This window comes from Ustilago hordei, assembly GCF_900519145.1.
Source record: "Ustilago hordei strain Uho2 genome assembly, contig: UHO2_contig_03, whole genome shotgun sequence".
Classification (NCBI taxonomy): domain Eukaryota; kingdom Fungi; phylum Basidiomycota; class Ustilaginomycetes; order Ustilaginales; family Ustilaginaceae; genus Ustilago; species Ustilago hordei.
In genome coordinates, this window is record NW_024545288.1 from 464391 (window position 1) to 479115 (window position 14725).

The 14725-nt window shown below is 53.0% G+C and overlaps 4 protein-coding genes across 4 annotated transcripts; 2 read left to right on the forward strand and 2 right to left on the reverse strand.

Moving 5' to 3' along the window:
- Window positions 1–2185: 2185 nt before the first annotated feature.
- Window positions 2186–4189, reverse strand: UHO2_01785 (uncharacterized protein; the record flags this gene model as incomplete). The annotated part of the gene is made up of 1 exon (XM_041559222.1): window positions 2186–4189. The coding sequence occupies one exon, from the start codon at window positions 4187–4189 to the stop codon at window positions 2186–2188; it is 2004 nt and encodes a 667-aa protein (XP_041415156.1).
- Window positions 4190–5866: 1677 nt separating this feature from the next.
- Window positions 5867–6115, forward strand: UHO2_01786 (putative Small nuclear ribonucleoprotein F; the record flags this gene model as incomplete). The annotated part of the gene is made up of 1 exon (XM_041559223.1): window positions 5867–6115. The coding sequence occupies one exon, from the start codon at window positions 5867–5869 to the stop codon at window positions 6113–6115; it is 249 nt and encodes an 82-aa protein (XP_041415157.1).
- A 354-nt stretch (window positions 6116–6469) lies between these two features.
- UHO2_01787 (putative TCP1 - component of chaperonin-containing T-complex) lies at window positions 6470–8146 on the reverse strand (the record flags this gene model as incomplete). Its single annotated transcript, XM_041559224.1, has 1 exon — window positions 6470–8146. The coding sequence occupies one exon, from the start codon at window positions 8144–8146 to the stop codon at window positions 6470–6472; it is 1677 nt and encodes a 558-aa protein (XP_041415158.1).
- A 2625-nt stretch (window positions 8147–10771) lies between these two features.
- UHO2_01788 (uncharacterized protein) lies at window positions 10772–14137 on the forward strand (the record flags this gene model as incomplete). Its single annotated transcript, XM_041559225.1, has 1 exon — window positions 10772–14137. One exon carries the CDS (start codon window positions 10772–10774, stop codon window positions 14135–14137), a length of 3366 nt encoding a protein of 1121 aa, XP_041415159.1.
- Window positions 14138–14725: the final 588 nt, after the last annotated feature.

Here is a 14725-nt window from a genome sequence, read left to right on the forward strand (position 1 = left end):
CCCAGACTGCAGTGGACAACTGCCTTTGGTTCTATGATTGCGAGCCAGACCACAGGTTGCTATGAACTGCCTTCAGTGTCAATCGTTATCCAGACCACTGGTTCTATGAACTGCCTTTGGATGTCAGTGAGCAGTGATACAACACATGCACTACAATGGAGGCAATCTACTTGATTGTGACTTTGCTGACTGGAAACTAATGTATACTTATGTGAAGTGATAACTAGTTTATGGTGTAGAGTGGATGGGCATCCACTCAACCACTGATGATGAGAAGGCATGATTTATTTTCATCTTTGCAGTGTCACCTGCAACTCTGTTCCAGCTCTCTCTCCAGAGGGTACCTTCTTTGTCAAGTACTATAGTAGAGGTCTCTACTGATGCTTCTTCCCCTTGCTGAGCCCTGCTTCTCCTGCTCCTGAGACAAGGGGAGTCAGCATCATCTCATTGCTGATAGGGGTCACCCCACTTCATCCTAATGACACTGCACACCCCTCTCCTTCATCTACCTCCTGACTTTGGCACCCATCTTCTTGTGCTGATTTCATCATTGTGTAAGGCCCCTACCTCATCTGGTGGCAACCTCAACTGTCCTTGCCCCTAATCCCTACTGGAGCTGTCATATGATCATCCTTGCTACTGATCTCTGCAGAACATGTCATACAATCCTGTTTGCTACAGATCCTGGCAGGATTCATGATACCATTGTTGCTTGTGCCAATCTAGGCAAGATCTGTCATAGAGCCATTTCTTCTACAGATCTTGGTGAACTCCACCACAAGTCCTATGATTTGCCCAATCCCTTGATTCCCACACTCCCTTCATATGACTTGACAGGTCTTCCTGCTTCCTGCGCATCTGGGCCCATGACAAGAAGCACTATTTCACAAGCATCTACTCTTGGGCCATGGATTTGGGGACCACATGCCTGTTGTACTCATTGACAACACTGGATGTATTCAGGTAGCAAATGACCCCACTCTACATTCAAAACTCAAACATGTTGATACAAAATACCACCTCATCTGAGATCACATACAAGAAGGGGATATCTTGATAAGGTATGTTAATACTGATAATAACATTGTAGATTTCCTCACCAAGCTGGTCTCCAAGAACCTCTTAGCACACACACAAAAACAATTGGGAATGGTTAACCTTGGATCACACCATAGCTCAGTTGGCAAGGGGGGAGTTGAAGCATGTGGTGCCTTGGCAATTGAAGCATACAAATGCAGTCTTTGTCAAGCCCACATCCAATCACCAACTTTGCTCACTTGGGCTTAGCACATTGCCCAGGCCAATTGTTGAGCATCAAGACACTGGTCAATTGATAGCTGGTGTCCTTCCTCCATAGTTTCACAATCATGCTTCAGATTCACTGCCCAAGCATCATACATGCATGCAAGAGGTATCATGACTTATATAAAGCACTTGAATCATCCTGTACTTAGTATGTCACATCATCACAATTGACACTTGTGATCATCAACTTTGACACACATTTGATTGACATTGACGACATTCTTCAACTGAAAGGGACGGTCTGCGCCTGCCTTTCTTCTTTTTATTCTACTCTTTTCTGGGCAAAAGCTAAGGAGAAAAGCAGCGCAGCAAGACCATGAGCTGCCAAAATTGAGCTTTAATTTCCCCCGCTAAAAAACTGCCTGATTAATTTAGGCTCATTTCCTACTAGAACAAAAAGAAGAGCTCTACCTCAACCTCACGCTCACACGCTCTTGCAAGATCGAGACAAAGGGATCTTCTATCATCAAGGGCTACATCGGCTCTTACGGAAGGACTTTGCTTTTGTTCTTTCACCATTCATCGAGCTGGAGCTACGTGGCTGGGAGATGGCCTGGGTGTGAAGCTTGTTCAAGTACTGTGTCGCTTTCTTGTCCCTGCATGATGCTCAGGTACACAAACAGCAAATACAGAGTCCTCCTGCACTTCATATCACATCATAGCATCCCGTCTTGCCTCTAAGGACGATGGGCGATTCGTCAAGGCCGCGAATCTGCGATGCGATGAGCTAGAAAGACACAAGTCTGAAAATTGCATTTGAGTTACCTTTGTAAGATCATTTGTCCGTGTGTGACAATAGGAGCAACAGGAGCGAGGGATCTTTTGTTCCTGACGTCCATATAGCCAAACTTGCGCCGCATCCGCGGAAAGCGTTTAAGCTTCAGTATCCACGAAGATCGTGACCATGTCTGCGAACCAGTCGTACAGCAAGGATGCCTGCGACCAGAGCGCAGCATCCTCCCAGCCGGAAGATGAGCCCGAGCGCATCCCCATTGCTAGCTTCTACTTGTCCAGCACTGTCATCCTGACTCGGAGTCTTCTGATCGTCATTGCTGCTTGGCTCCATGATGGCAAAGATGAGCGATGAGAGTGCTGTGACGAGGAATTGTGGTATCACCACTGCGACATTGTGCAATCCCAACACGCTGCCTGCTTGTAACGTAATTGCGCCAGCATCGTCATGACCTTCCAGACCATCGTTAGCTCTTTCCACGTCATCATCCGCATCGTAGTTTGAGCTCCGTCGTGACCTTTCTTCCTGAAGACTTGGCGCTCCGAAGGAGAGCGTACCGTTCAGCTGGTCTTCGTCGTCCGAGTCTGGATCGCCATCGATGCGAGACTGCGGCCGTGATCGGTTGTTCGAGATAGGAGCAGAGTCATACGATGATGTGCGACTCAATGGTCTGCCATTGTTCTCCTCATCCCGCAAACTGTCGCCAAGCAGAGCCATTGTCATTTCATCTGACTGCTGGCAATCATCGCCAATCCGAGTAGTATGCCGACTGGGTGCGCTGCTGGCAGCATGCGTCGAGTCAACCACTTGTTTCGCCTGCTGCGTCTGGATAAGGATGCTTAAAAGCACAAAAGGTACCCAGCTCTGAGGGGAAGAGCAAAATCCCACTGCCGACACGATCCAGGTGGCGAGAAAGACGCTTTGTGTAAGCCCAGCGAAGTATGTGCCCATCATCGAGACAAAGAAGATCAAGTGTCCACAGATCCACCAGAATGGCAGTTCTGGGCAGCGATCGCGTAGGCTCCTTAGTATGCCCACTATTTGTGAGTTCGCGAACCAGACAGGATGGCCGTGTGTCTTGTGCACAGGGTTGGGAACGACCAACGGAAGCAGGATCGAGGTAATGAGCGAGAGGATGGCATGCCAGAAGAAGGCATGGCTTCCTGCACGAGTCGCCTTCTCGAACAGCTCGTGGTCGCTTTGCTTGCTGCCGTTCAGTCGGGCATCTGCCTTGTAGATCTCGCCGACCCATACGGTGCTATAGAAGAGGAAGGGGAACCAGCCGATCTGGGCAAAGAATTGGATCTTGAAGATCTCAAGGATAGGTTGCGGCAGGATACGTGCTTGTCTAGAAAGGTCAGCAAAGACAGCCGAAAGACCAGATCCTTGCGCCTTCTTGGACGCCCTTGAAGTGGCACTACGAACTGCGACAAGCACTTGTTCATCCACGCGAAGCACAACGAGGGCATGCGTAACCACAAGAATGATACAGACAAGCACCGACACGATCTGAATCTGGCTTGTGCCCAGAAAGCGTGGGAAGATGCTGGGGAGTTCGAGATTGCCGATCAGAAAGCTGAGCACGGAGCCGACTCCAGAAAGACGAGCAGCCCATGCGTTGGCTTCGGCTTGGTCTTCGGTTGCAGCTACATCGATCATAAGTGCGCGGTCGAGTGCAGTGACAGCGTTGACGGAAAAGTCCATGAGGTAGACCGACAACACGCCAATCATGATGGCCAAATGGCGATGTGCTTTGGTGTCCGTCGTCGTAAAGCAGCCGGCGAGCTCGCTCGCGAAACCAAGCAGTAGGATACTGAGGGCACAGATGCCAGTTGAGACTGCGAGAAATGGCCGACGGCGTCCGTACTTTGATGTGCTGTTGTCAGCAAGATTGCCGATGAGTGGTTGGACAATGAGACCGGATAGAGGCCCAGCGATGAAGACGGCTGCCATGGCAGACTTTGAGAGGCCCAGGTCGAGCAGGTAGGGCGGCGCAAAGGCCATGTCGATCGACCATACCGTTTGTGCTCCGAGTACGCCCAGTGTCAAGAGTGGCAGTTGCAATGGTGGAGGGGCGTAAATATGCGGTTCACCGACGAGCCGATGCCCTCGACTTGTCGCCCGTGATGTTGTCGCGGAAACACCAACCATAGCTAGGAAATTGTATATGTATGCGGAAAAGCCTGGAGCTTAATGACTGTCAGAGGGGAGGTTAAGGTCCAGCGAAAGAAGCAATATCGGAATGAATGCAGATGGATCGTGTCACCATGAACCGGTTGCCAGCTTACTTCATCAATGTAGAGCGTGAGGGAGAGGTTCGAGGCAAAGGTTCTGCAATAATTTGAGGGGATCCAGAGGGCAGCGAGCCAGGTCGAACAGGTATCGAGGCAACAAGATGGTGGGAATGATGATCGAGTCCGGAAATGCGCCAGCACACTCTAAAGAATGAGATAGAGCTCGATGTTATTTGGCACCTGCTCAAACCATCCCGGAAAGCTCAATTGCCATGTGTGTGTGCAACTTTGCGGCTTGCACTCTTTCTTCTGACTGTGTCGAGAAAGGTCAGCTCAACAGGTAGCATACAGGCCACTGCCATCGGAGCCTTTTGAACACACATCACACAGCATACACAGTAGAGAGAGTGTCGCGGCTTTCTGCAGCTGTTGGCCCGAGCTGAGTGAAGCCTTGAGACCGCCAGAAGAGGCCAACACTCACAGTTGAAACTAGATACACCGCTCCTGAGGCCACAGTCAGGCGCTCTTTACAGTCGGGTGTGTCTAAGTGAGAAGACTTGTTATTTCGAGATGGGAGAAGCTACAGAACATGAGTATATATACCTTAACAGCTGACTAGGCTCGCCCTTCGAGTCACACCTTGAGCCGTCGTCCAGTGGGTTGCCTTCATATCCGTTGCCTTGTCAACACCTCCTAACCGTTGCCTTGTCAACGATTCATAACTGTAGCCATGACAACACTTCATAACCATTGTCATATCATCATACCTCCTGCATGCCTTGGTGTCAAACCTCGAGGGTAGGCTGCATATGCTCCCTCGAGCTTCGCATCCACCTCATCTCTGTTTACACTTGGCCTCCCGGCCCTTAATGCTCCGATCTAACATGTCGATCCTTGGAAATACCGATGTATCTTCAACTCTCACAACCTCGAAAAAGCACGCATGCTGGCACAGCCGCTGAACACAATTCGTGCCATCGTCTAAGATTGTTAGAGCGGCATTTCGTCTTAAGATTTGGATTTTTCGATTGGCTTTCCCGTGCGACACGCTCTGAAGCTCTGGAAGAAGTTGTGGAGCTCGACCCTTTTCTCACATCCGAACCTCTACCTCGTCACTTCTTGCATGGTCTCTATGAACCCTCTCGATCTCCCCGTACCGACCTAGTTGACGCAGTATCGCAGAGAAGCTTCAGCCAGAGGCAGAAGGCCATTCTCAAATCGCACCACGCACTTTCAGGTCCGACTTCCACCAGACATCCAGGTCACGAGCAAGTCCTGTTGCTTCTCCCCGGACTTTTCATTCATCCTCCTTCTTGGTCGCTCGAACTTTATCCGTGGAACCCGACCGTCACAAAGAAAGACAGAGAGCTGCATATACTCCTGTCGAGGTCGTCACTGAGTCAATCAATCGGACTCGCTAATAGCTTCCCATCACAATGTCAAGCGTAAGTGCAGTCGCCCATTCACCCGGATGATGTTTGAGTCGTTCACCGGAACACTTCTACTGACACCACCTCTCTCTCTTGTCACGATCCACATCTATACGACGTCTCCCTCTTGCCACGATCCACATCGATACGACGTCTCCACTCGAATGACACAGTTCCAGCCAGTCAACCCAAAACCATTCCTTCAGCTGCAAACAGGCAAGCCTGTCCTAGTGCGCTTGAAGTGGGGCATGGAGTACAAAGGTTTCCTCGTCAGCACAGATAGCTACATGAACTTACAACTGGCCAACACCGAAGAGTTGCAGGAGGGCAAATCTAACGGTATGCTCGGCGAAGTCTTCATTCGTTGTAACAATGTTCTTTATTTGAGAGAGTTGCCGGATGAATCGGCATGATCCTATGCACCCAAAAACATTCTCGACACCGAGTGTTCTGCGTTACCGCAGTCCAGCATGCCGGAGCATTGCTGTGCTCGAGAAAAGACTCTCACTTTACTTGTATTAGTATGCGCAATCCAACTTATGACATCGTCGTCACACTCTGCTCGTCTGCATGTCTAGCATTCACGTTGCAGCCAGCTCTGTCAGCGCACCACACAGCTCAGGTTCGGTCACACACACACACACACACACACACACACACACACACACACTCACGTAGTGAGCTGAGAAAGTGCTTTCCCATTTAGACAAGCTTTTGTTACACGTATGATATCCGACTTGCGTTTTTTGGCGATTGCTTCTACCACTTTACATGTGCGCATGAGGATCCTCAGGAGGCTGCTCAGGTGCAATGGTAATAGCATCGTCGATTCTCAACAAGCTAGTAGCTGCTTCCAGAGCCGACTTGAAACTCCTGACTTTGCTGATTGTTGGTTCGAGCACACCTGCTTTCAAGTTGTCCCTCACCTGACCGTTGAGCAAGTCGAGACCGTAGAAACGGAGTGCCTTCTTGGGGTCGCCGGTGTTGGCGTTCTGTGCTGCATTGTGGTAGGCACGAAGCTTGGCGACCAAATCGGTGCTGTCCTTGGCAGCGTTGACAGCAAGAGTCTTGGGGATGACAAGAAGAGCCTGGGCGAACTCGGCGATGGCGAGCTGCTCTCGGCTGCCCAAGGTAGTGGCAAAGTTGTCGAGGTAAATGCTGAGAGCGGACTCGACAGCACCTCCACCAGGAACAACGGAACCACTCTCGAGTGTACGCTTGATAACGCAAAGACTGTCGTGCAGCGCACGCTCCATCTCGTCGAGAAGGTAGTCGTTGGCACCACGAAGGACGATCGAGCTCGAGCTGACGGTCTTGGTACCCTTGATGATGATCAGTTCGTCATCGCTGATGCGCTCCTGGGAGACTGTATCGGCAGTTCCGAGACTGCTTGCCTCGAAGGTCTCTTCACCTTCGAGGTTGCTCAAGCTGCTGACAAGCTGACCACCAGTAGCCTTGGCGATTCTGCGGAGGTCCTCCTTGCGGCATCGTCTCACGGCCATTGCACCTGCCTCGACAAACTCCTTCAAGCAAAGATCGTCGATACCTTTGGTGGTCAAAATGACATTGGCACCGGTAGCAAGGATCTTGCGAACACGCTCGAGAACGATCTCACTCTCGCGAGCACGGATCTTTTCGAGTTGGTCAGGGTCGTCGATGGTAATGTGAACGCCGAGGTGCATGCGTTGCTTAACGAGGTTGATGTCGAGCAGGGCAATCTTGGCGTTTTTGATGTGTGTCTTCATGGCTTGCGAGGCAACGGTGCAGTTGAGCGCATATCCTTGGATGTAAAGCGACTCTCGTGCCGACTTGCCGTGTGCTTTGAGAACGTTGACCGCCTTGACGGGGTATTTTGTCTCGCCACGAGGATTGATGGTCTTGACTGCAAGCATAGCATCGACGGCAATCTTTGCAAAAAAGTCGTCATCGGCGCCGATGATCTTGCTCGACATGGAGGTCTTGGCGACGTTGATGAGCGATTCCTTGCCGAGCGTCTCGACCTTGGTGGAAAGCTGACCTTGGAGGTACTTGCAAGCCTCTCGACATGCGAGACGGTAACCGGTGATGATGGTGGTAGGGTGGATCTTGTTCTTCACAAGCTCGTTAGCTCTGCGAAGGAGTTCTGCAGCAATGATGACGACTGAGGTTGTGCCATCACCGACCTCCTTATCCTGCTGCTGTGCTAACTCTACAAGAATGCGTCCTGCAGGCTGGTCGACTTCGAGGAGCGAGAGGATGGTAGCGCCGTCGTTGGAGATGGTGACATCGCCAATGTCGTCGACCAACATCTTGTCGAGACCGACGGGACCGAGCGAGGACTTGACGATGTTGGCAATCGACTGAGCTGCTAGGACATTCTGGTTGCGGATCTCGGCGCCGGAGAGACGCTCACCACCGATGAAGAGACCGGTATTGCGGGGATCTTTCTGAAAGAGCTGAGCCATGGCTGTTATGTATTACGAACGAAAAGGTGTCAAGACGATTCGCAGTGCCAGACCTCGAAGCTGACGATTCTTGTTGCTCTTTTGGTTGCTGGTGCAAACCTTGTCGAATGCAGTAGCTGTATCGAGAGAGACCCAATAGATGTCCTTGGACGATATAGACGTGGTGGTGGTGCGAAGCCTGCGACGTGGTTGGAAGAAGACGCAGATGATGCTTGAAGAGAAGTAAGGTTGATTGAGAACAGAGTTGCCCAAAGCAACGAACAGCGCGATAGACACACAAAGCACACCAAAAAGTGATGATCAGAAGAAAAGCAAAGCGCAGCTCATCACAGCTCAGCGCGACATTCAGAACAACAAAGTCAATTTCAGTCGCGCGGAAAGACCTGCTCTTGAAGCTGGAAGAAAGGGTTGTGTGTGTGTGTGTGTGTGTGTGTGTGTGCTCTTTCTGTTGCACGCGCGGTTGTTGGGTTCTCCAATTCTTCGGCAGCATTCTTTTGAAGGATTTTCTGGTCAGAGTGTGTGAACTGTCGATCTGACACTGTTCATCGGCTCCACAGTCCATTGCCGAACGCTGTCGTCGTTGTCGTCCTCTGGAGTTAACTTAGACGGAGGTTATCGCACAAGTAGCTGGCGAGCAGTTGCAGGAGCCTGGGCAAACACGACGGCGCTGTCTCCCCTGCAATGGTTACGTCGAGCAGCTAAGCGTAAAGCAGTCCAGCAGACACAAATTTGGATCGCATGCAAGTTGCCGTGCTTGGAGGCAGACAAGGAGATAACTTACAGAAGGATATCCGCCACTTGGTTCGAAAGCCAAGCGAGGATTTGGACGGCTGGTCGTTCTGATATCTGAATGGACGAAACAGGTTGAGGCGTCATCAGTCAAACGGACGCGGGTAAGGTGTCAACATGATGATCATCATCGTCATCGTATCCGCGGCGTCTTCAAGTCAAGGCCTATGGACGAAGGCTGCCATTAGACAGCCGCGTCGTCATCTGCCAACTTCTCACAAAAGAGCAGCATTCAGCGGAGTTGCAGCTCTAATCATTCCTCGTTCTCTGCTGCCTCTTTGATGATGGAGCAGCAAAATTCATAAATTCTTTGTCCAAGTTCAGGACAGCAAGTTGTACAGTCAATTCAGCCTCGGGTTCGTTAGCGTTGGCCTGGGCGTCGCGTTTCATTTCAAGAAGAGGCGGAAACGAGAGGGGAGAGAGAGGGAGAGAAAGAGAGAAAGAGCGCATTTCATTCGCCTCGAAATTCAGGGCAAAAAGAAGCAGAGACGCGGGCATGACACCCTCTCTCTCTCTCTCTCTCCCTCTCTCTCTCCCTCTCTCCCTTTTGCGGCCCCACCTTGAACTCATCGAGTGAAATTGCAACTGAGAATTCAACTTGAACTCAGGCCTCTGCGTTCCCATTCTGAACTGTCAGTCAGTGTCTCGGTCTGTCAAAAATCGATCGGCAACAGATCTCTCTTGCTCTGCCCCTTGGCCTCTCCCGCTCTCAGCTTCTGCCTGCTGCCTCGAATATCGCATCGCAGACGGCTTTGCACCTTCATCTCGCCCGAATCTGCCTCAATAGCTGCCTCTACTCCCCATAGCCTACCAGTGTCTCTCGGTCTCTGCTTCCATTGCCTGCCCATTTCGCGCCGATTTCCACGTTTGGCTCATTTTAGCGCTTCTTTGACTGCTGTTGCTACTGCTGCTGCTGCTCGCTCACTATTGCTCCGATTGCGCCTCCGCCATCTCTCCTTCCTCAATTCGATTCTCATTCAATTCGTTGGCACTTGGCATCCTTCATTCGCAGCATTCCCTACTTACTTACTTCCTTCCTTCTTTCCTTTGACCGACGACCCTTTCCCGTCTCCACCCCCACCTTCTTCCTACATTTCTCTCTCTCTCTCTCTCTCTCTCTCTCGCCTTTCTCCCTGCAATACCAACCCATTTCATCTTCTGCCACTGGTGGCTACTCACGGCGCTACCTTTCTTATTTGCGCATCTTGAAACTTCCAGATCGCGATCTTCGTTCTTATCCTTTCGCGCGTCTGTCCACCCACACACCATTTGGACCGTCTCTATCGATCATTCCGCTCATCAGCTCTCGGTATCTCGTGAGCATCACGCTGGATCCATCAGTCGCGCTTTGACCAAGTGCAAGCGCTCGTCTATTTCCCAACACATCCTGACCTCGGTCGCACTTTTGATCCAGGCTCAGTACATGCGATCACGACGATTCCGCTCGCCTCCGTCTTCTCCCCTCGTTCAGCGGAAGCTGTCAACCGACTATCTCCGCCTCGCAACCGACGATCTCCGCCTCGCCGGCATCTTTCGAGCCCACCATCCATCAATGTGCTGATCTTATAGCACGTGGCCGTCACGACTGTTTCCAGATCCGATCTCAGCCCTCATCAGCTTCGACATCGCGGCAACCTCTTTCTCCTTCCGCACAGACTTGCTTTCAATACCCGTGCTCCGACATACCAGGGCGTGATCAGCTCCGTACTCTTCCCTCCGGTCTTCCGACTGTTTCGTTCCTCAGCTCCAAGTCCTGCTTCTTCTCGTCGACTCGACCTCAAGAAGCTTGGATCCGCTGCGACCGCGCCACTCCCTTATCGTCTCTTGTCACCTAGCATGAACGGCTCTGCAACTGCTGCTGCGGGTCAGAACTACATTGCTCCCAATCCACCTTCTCAGGGGCCTTCTCCCAGCCCAGCTCCCACTTCCAACGACCCATTCCTTGCTGCCAACCCGGGCGCCCGTGCTCAAGTCAACGCTTGGGGCTGGCCATCTGGCTTTAATCACTCTTCCCCAGCTGCCAACGTCGCTGGTCCAAGTCGACCTCCTTCCTACTCTGCTGCCTCAGCCGCTTCCCCTGCTCTCGTTTCGTCCGCCATGTTTACACCGCAGACGCAGCAGCTCAATCATCAACATCAGCAACAGCAACAGCAACAGCAACACCATCATCAGCATCCGCAGATGCAACCCATGCACCCGCAGCATCCACAGCTCCAGCAACACCAGCAGCACCAACAGCACCAACAGCTCCAGCAGCAACATCATCAGCAGCAGCAGCATCAGTTTGGCACTCCACAGCAGCAGCAGCAGAACACTCACTTCCAACTTCAGCAGCAGCACCAAGGTGGACAGTCAAATCAGGCCAAAGCTACCGTCTACCCCCCACAGCCTTACGGTAACCCTCCTGCTTTCACCAACCCGAGCCACACTTCGTCGCCCAACAACGCCTCTGGTAAACCCAACACACCCAACAGTCACTCGGTCATGATGTCCAAGAAGCGCACTGCCAGTAAGAGTCCCGAGTTCGAGAGCAAGGACAAGCGCTCGCGGCCTGAAGATGGTGTCCCAGGTGACAACAAGGGCGCTGACGGCATTCTGGGCCATTCTGGATCTGTTTCTGACGGTCGTGTCTGGGGAGAGGAGGCGACGAAGCTCGACGTCTACGTCTGGGACTATCTCAGCCGCAGAGGCTTCAGCTCGGCAGCCAAGGCTCTCATGAACGAAGCCGGTATGACGGAACCTCCAGAGGTACCGCTCAAAACGCCGCAGGGTCTACTTTTCGAGTACTGGGCCATCTTCTGGGATGTCTTTGCTGCTCGCTCAGGGCGAGGGGGAAGTGAAGCTGCTGCCTACTTTGAGTATCAGGAGTCGCGCAACATGCAGCGCCTCACCGAGGCCAACCGCAAAACGGAGGCGCTCGAAGCACAGTATCAGCCTCCCGAGAACGGTGGCAGATTTCCCAACATTGTCGTTTCTGGAATGAACTCGGATCCCAGCTCTGCAGTTGGTATTGCAGGTGCTGGTGTCGCTGCTGCCGGCCCGAACGGTCGTGCAGCTGCTCCAGGTGCATGGAACCCAGCTGCGCTCCCACAGGCGCAGCAGCAGCAGCTGCTCATCCAAGCTGCCCAGCGTCAGAACATCCCACTTCACGAGATAAAGAACCTCACACCAGCTTCGAGGACGGCCCTCATCAACTCGATGAATCCCAACAACCCTGCCAATGCTCAGGCCGTTCGTCCTGGCATGAACAACCAGATGATGGAACAGCAGCTCCAGGCTCGTCTCCAGCAGCAGCAAGCAGTCCACCGCATGATGCAACAGCAGAGACAGGCTGGTGGACAAGGCCCAATGCCTGGCGCACCACCTATGGCAAACGCCGTGCAGATCAGACCACCTATGGGCCCACAGCAGATGTCAGGCGCAGGTGGATCGCCAGCGCCACCCACACCAGGAGGCACCATGGATGGCAGACGATCTGTTGGTCCTGGTGCAGAAGGCAACCGACCGGATCACATGGCGGTGCCGCCAGGCGTTCTTGCTGCTGGCAACCCTCAGTCTCAAGCACCGCAACCACCGACACCAGGCGGCTCGCAGCCTCCACAGCAACAGCAACAGCAGCCTCAAGGTGGTCAGCCTGGACAGCCACCACAGCAACAGCACCCACAGCTCAACCCTCACCAACAGCAGATGGTCATGAACCAGTTCCAAAGTGTCCAAGCAGCTATGCGCGAAGAGTGGATGAAGGCACAGAATGCACCCAACCAGACCACTGCGGCCGACTTTTACGCCAACGTGCAGGCATACCAGGCCAAGGCCCAGGGTCTGCAGAGCCTGTTGCGAGCACAGGCCAACTACCAGGGCGGTGCTGGCGTCGGAGCGCCTGGCAATGGTGCTCAACCAGGCATGCCTGGACAGCCCGGCCCATCACCGCAGGCACGACCTCCCGCCATTGGTGGTGCAGGTCTTCCCGGGCCGGCTGCATCAGGTAGTCCAGCTAGCATGGCCAACATGACACCACAGCAGAGAGCTGCACACATTGCAAACGCTCAGGCTGCGGCTGGAAGGATCACGCCACTGATGGCGACGCACGATCCAGGTCTCATGGCTGGTATGATGGGTCCTAACAGTATGCCAAATGGTACAGGACCCCGTCCCAACCAGCCGGGTCAGCAAGGCGGTCCAGGTCAACAACAACAGCAGCAGCAGCAGCCATGCCAGCCTGGTCAGGGCGGCTTCCAGCAACCGCAGCAGCCTCAACAGCAACAGCAGCAGCAAGGTCCTGCTCGACCTCCATCTGCTCAAGATCGACCGGAAGACCCGCATACGAGTCACTTTTCGTCGGTCCAGATGGGTTCTTCGCCTGCTAATATCCAGCGTCCTGGTATGCAGCGTGGCACTTCGCAGATGGGCACAAACGCAGGTGGAATGGGCCCACCTGGAGCTGCCTCCATCTCATCACCCTCCCCGCGCATCACTGCTATGAACCTGCAGCAGCAACAGTCAGGCGGCAACAACAACAACGCCAACCAGGGCGGGTCACCTGCTCCTTCGAACGTTCTGAACACACCCAAGCTGGGATCAGCAGAGAAAGGCAAGAAGGGCAACGCGCGAGCGCGCAAGAACTCGAAGGCCACCACCAAGACGCCAGTTCTCACTGCAGCCTCCGTACCTGGCTCCAACACCTCTTCGTCCAGCGCTGCAGCTGCGAGCAGCAACGGTGGCGCAGGCCCAACCACTCCTGCTGCAGCCAACACTGCTACACCGGTCAGCACCAGCGCCGCCACGCCAGCTCAAGACGCTATTAGCAAGAACGACAGCAACGGTCCCGCATCTGGTTCTGGTCCCCAGTCTACCTCCCAATCTATCGACTCTGCTATGCCACCACCTGCTGGTCCACCTGCCAACTCGTCCGATCCGAATAACTTCGGTGGTGCCGATAACAACAACGGCAACAATACCAACGCGAACGGGCCCTCGGGGATGGATGGCGGCAGCAGCGGCGATGGCAATGGAGCTGGAGGAAGCGGTACAGGCGGCGCGGAAGACTTCAGCATGTTCGGCTTCGGTGGGTCGATGAATGATATCTTTGATTTCGATCTGTCGACGGATGGTACGGGTGGACAAGGACTGGGTGGAGATGGATGGGATAGTAACTTTGGTAACTTGTTTGGTTCGGGTACTGGTGGTCAGGATGGATCCTAAGCACACGGTCATCTCAAAGCTACCTGGGATTCCAGTGGGCACTTGATCATGGTCGTCCTCTGCATACCTCGCTCGCTCAAAATCCCCGACTGCTGAACAAGCAGCGTCATCTTTCATCTTACACTTCACACCCCTTTCCACTTCTCGCAATGCTCACGGTTTCAGCGTCCCCCTTTTTTGTCCTTTGAGCATGTCTCCCGATACTTTTCCCTTACACACATGCATCCTCTTTGTTCGCAGTCACCGGCTTTGAATATCATTCCCAATTTCTCACATCAATGTCTTGTCTTGGTCTGCTTTGCCGCGTGCACCTTGGTTGTCCCCGTGTTGTGGTGAGTGTGAGCGCTGCAAGGTCAAGTGCGAGTTGTTCTAGGTGTTAGGTTTCGGAAGGTTTGCTGAGTAAATCACGTGTCAGCAACGGCATTTTTTCGGAAGTCGCTGGATTGAGAAGAAGCTGCTTTCTCGGAAGAGCCAATTTTGAAGTCCAACCGTGATGGCTTTTGATCGCGACCAACACCATCATCGCCCGACCATTTACCGCACGTTTTGGATCTCATCTATAGTCGCTATCACCGCACTCACGTTACA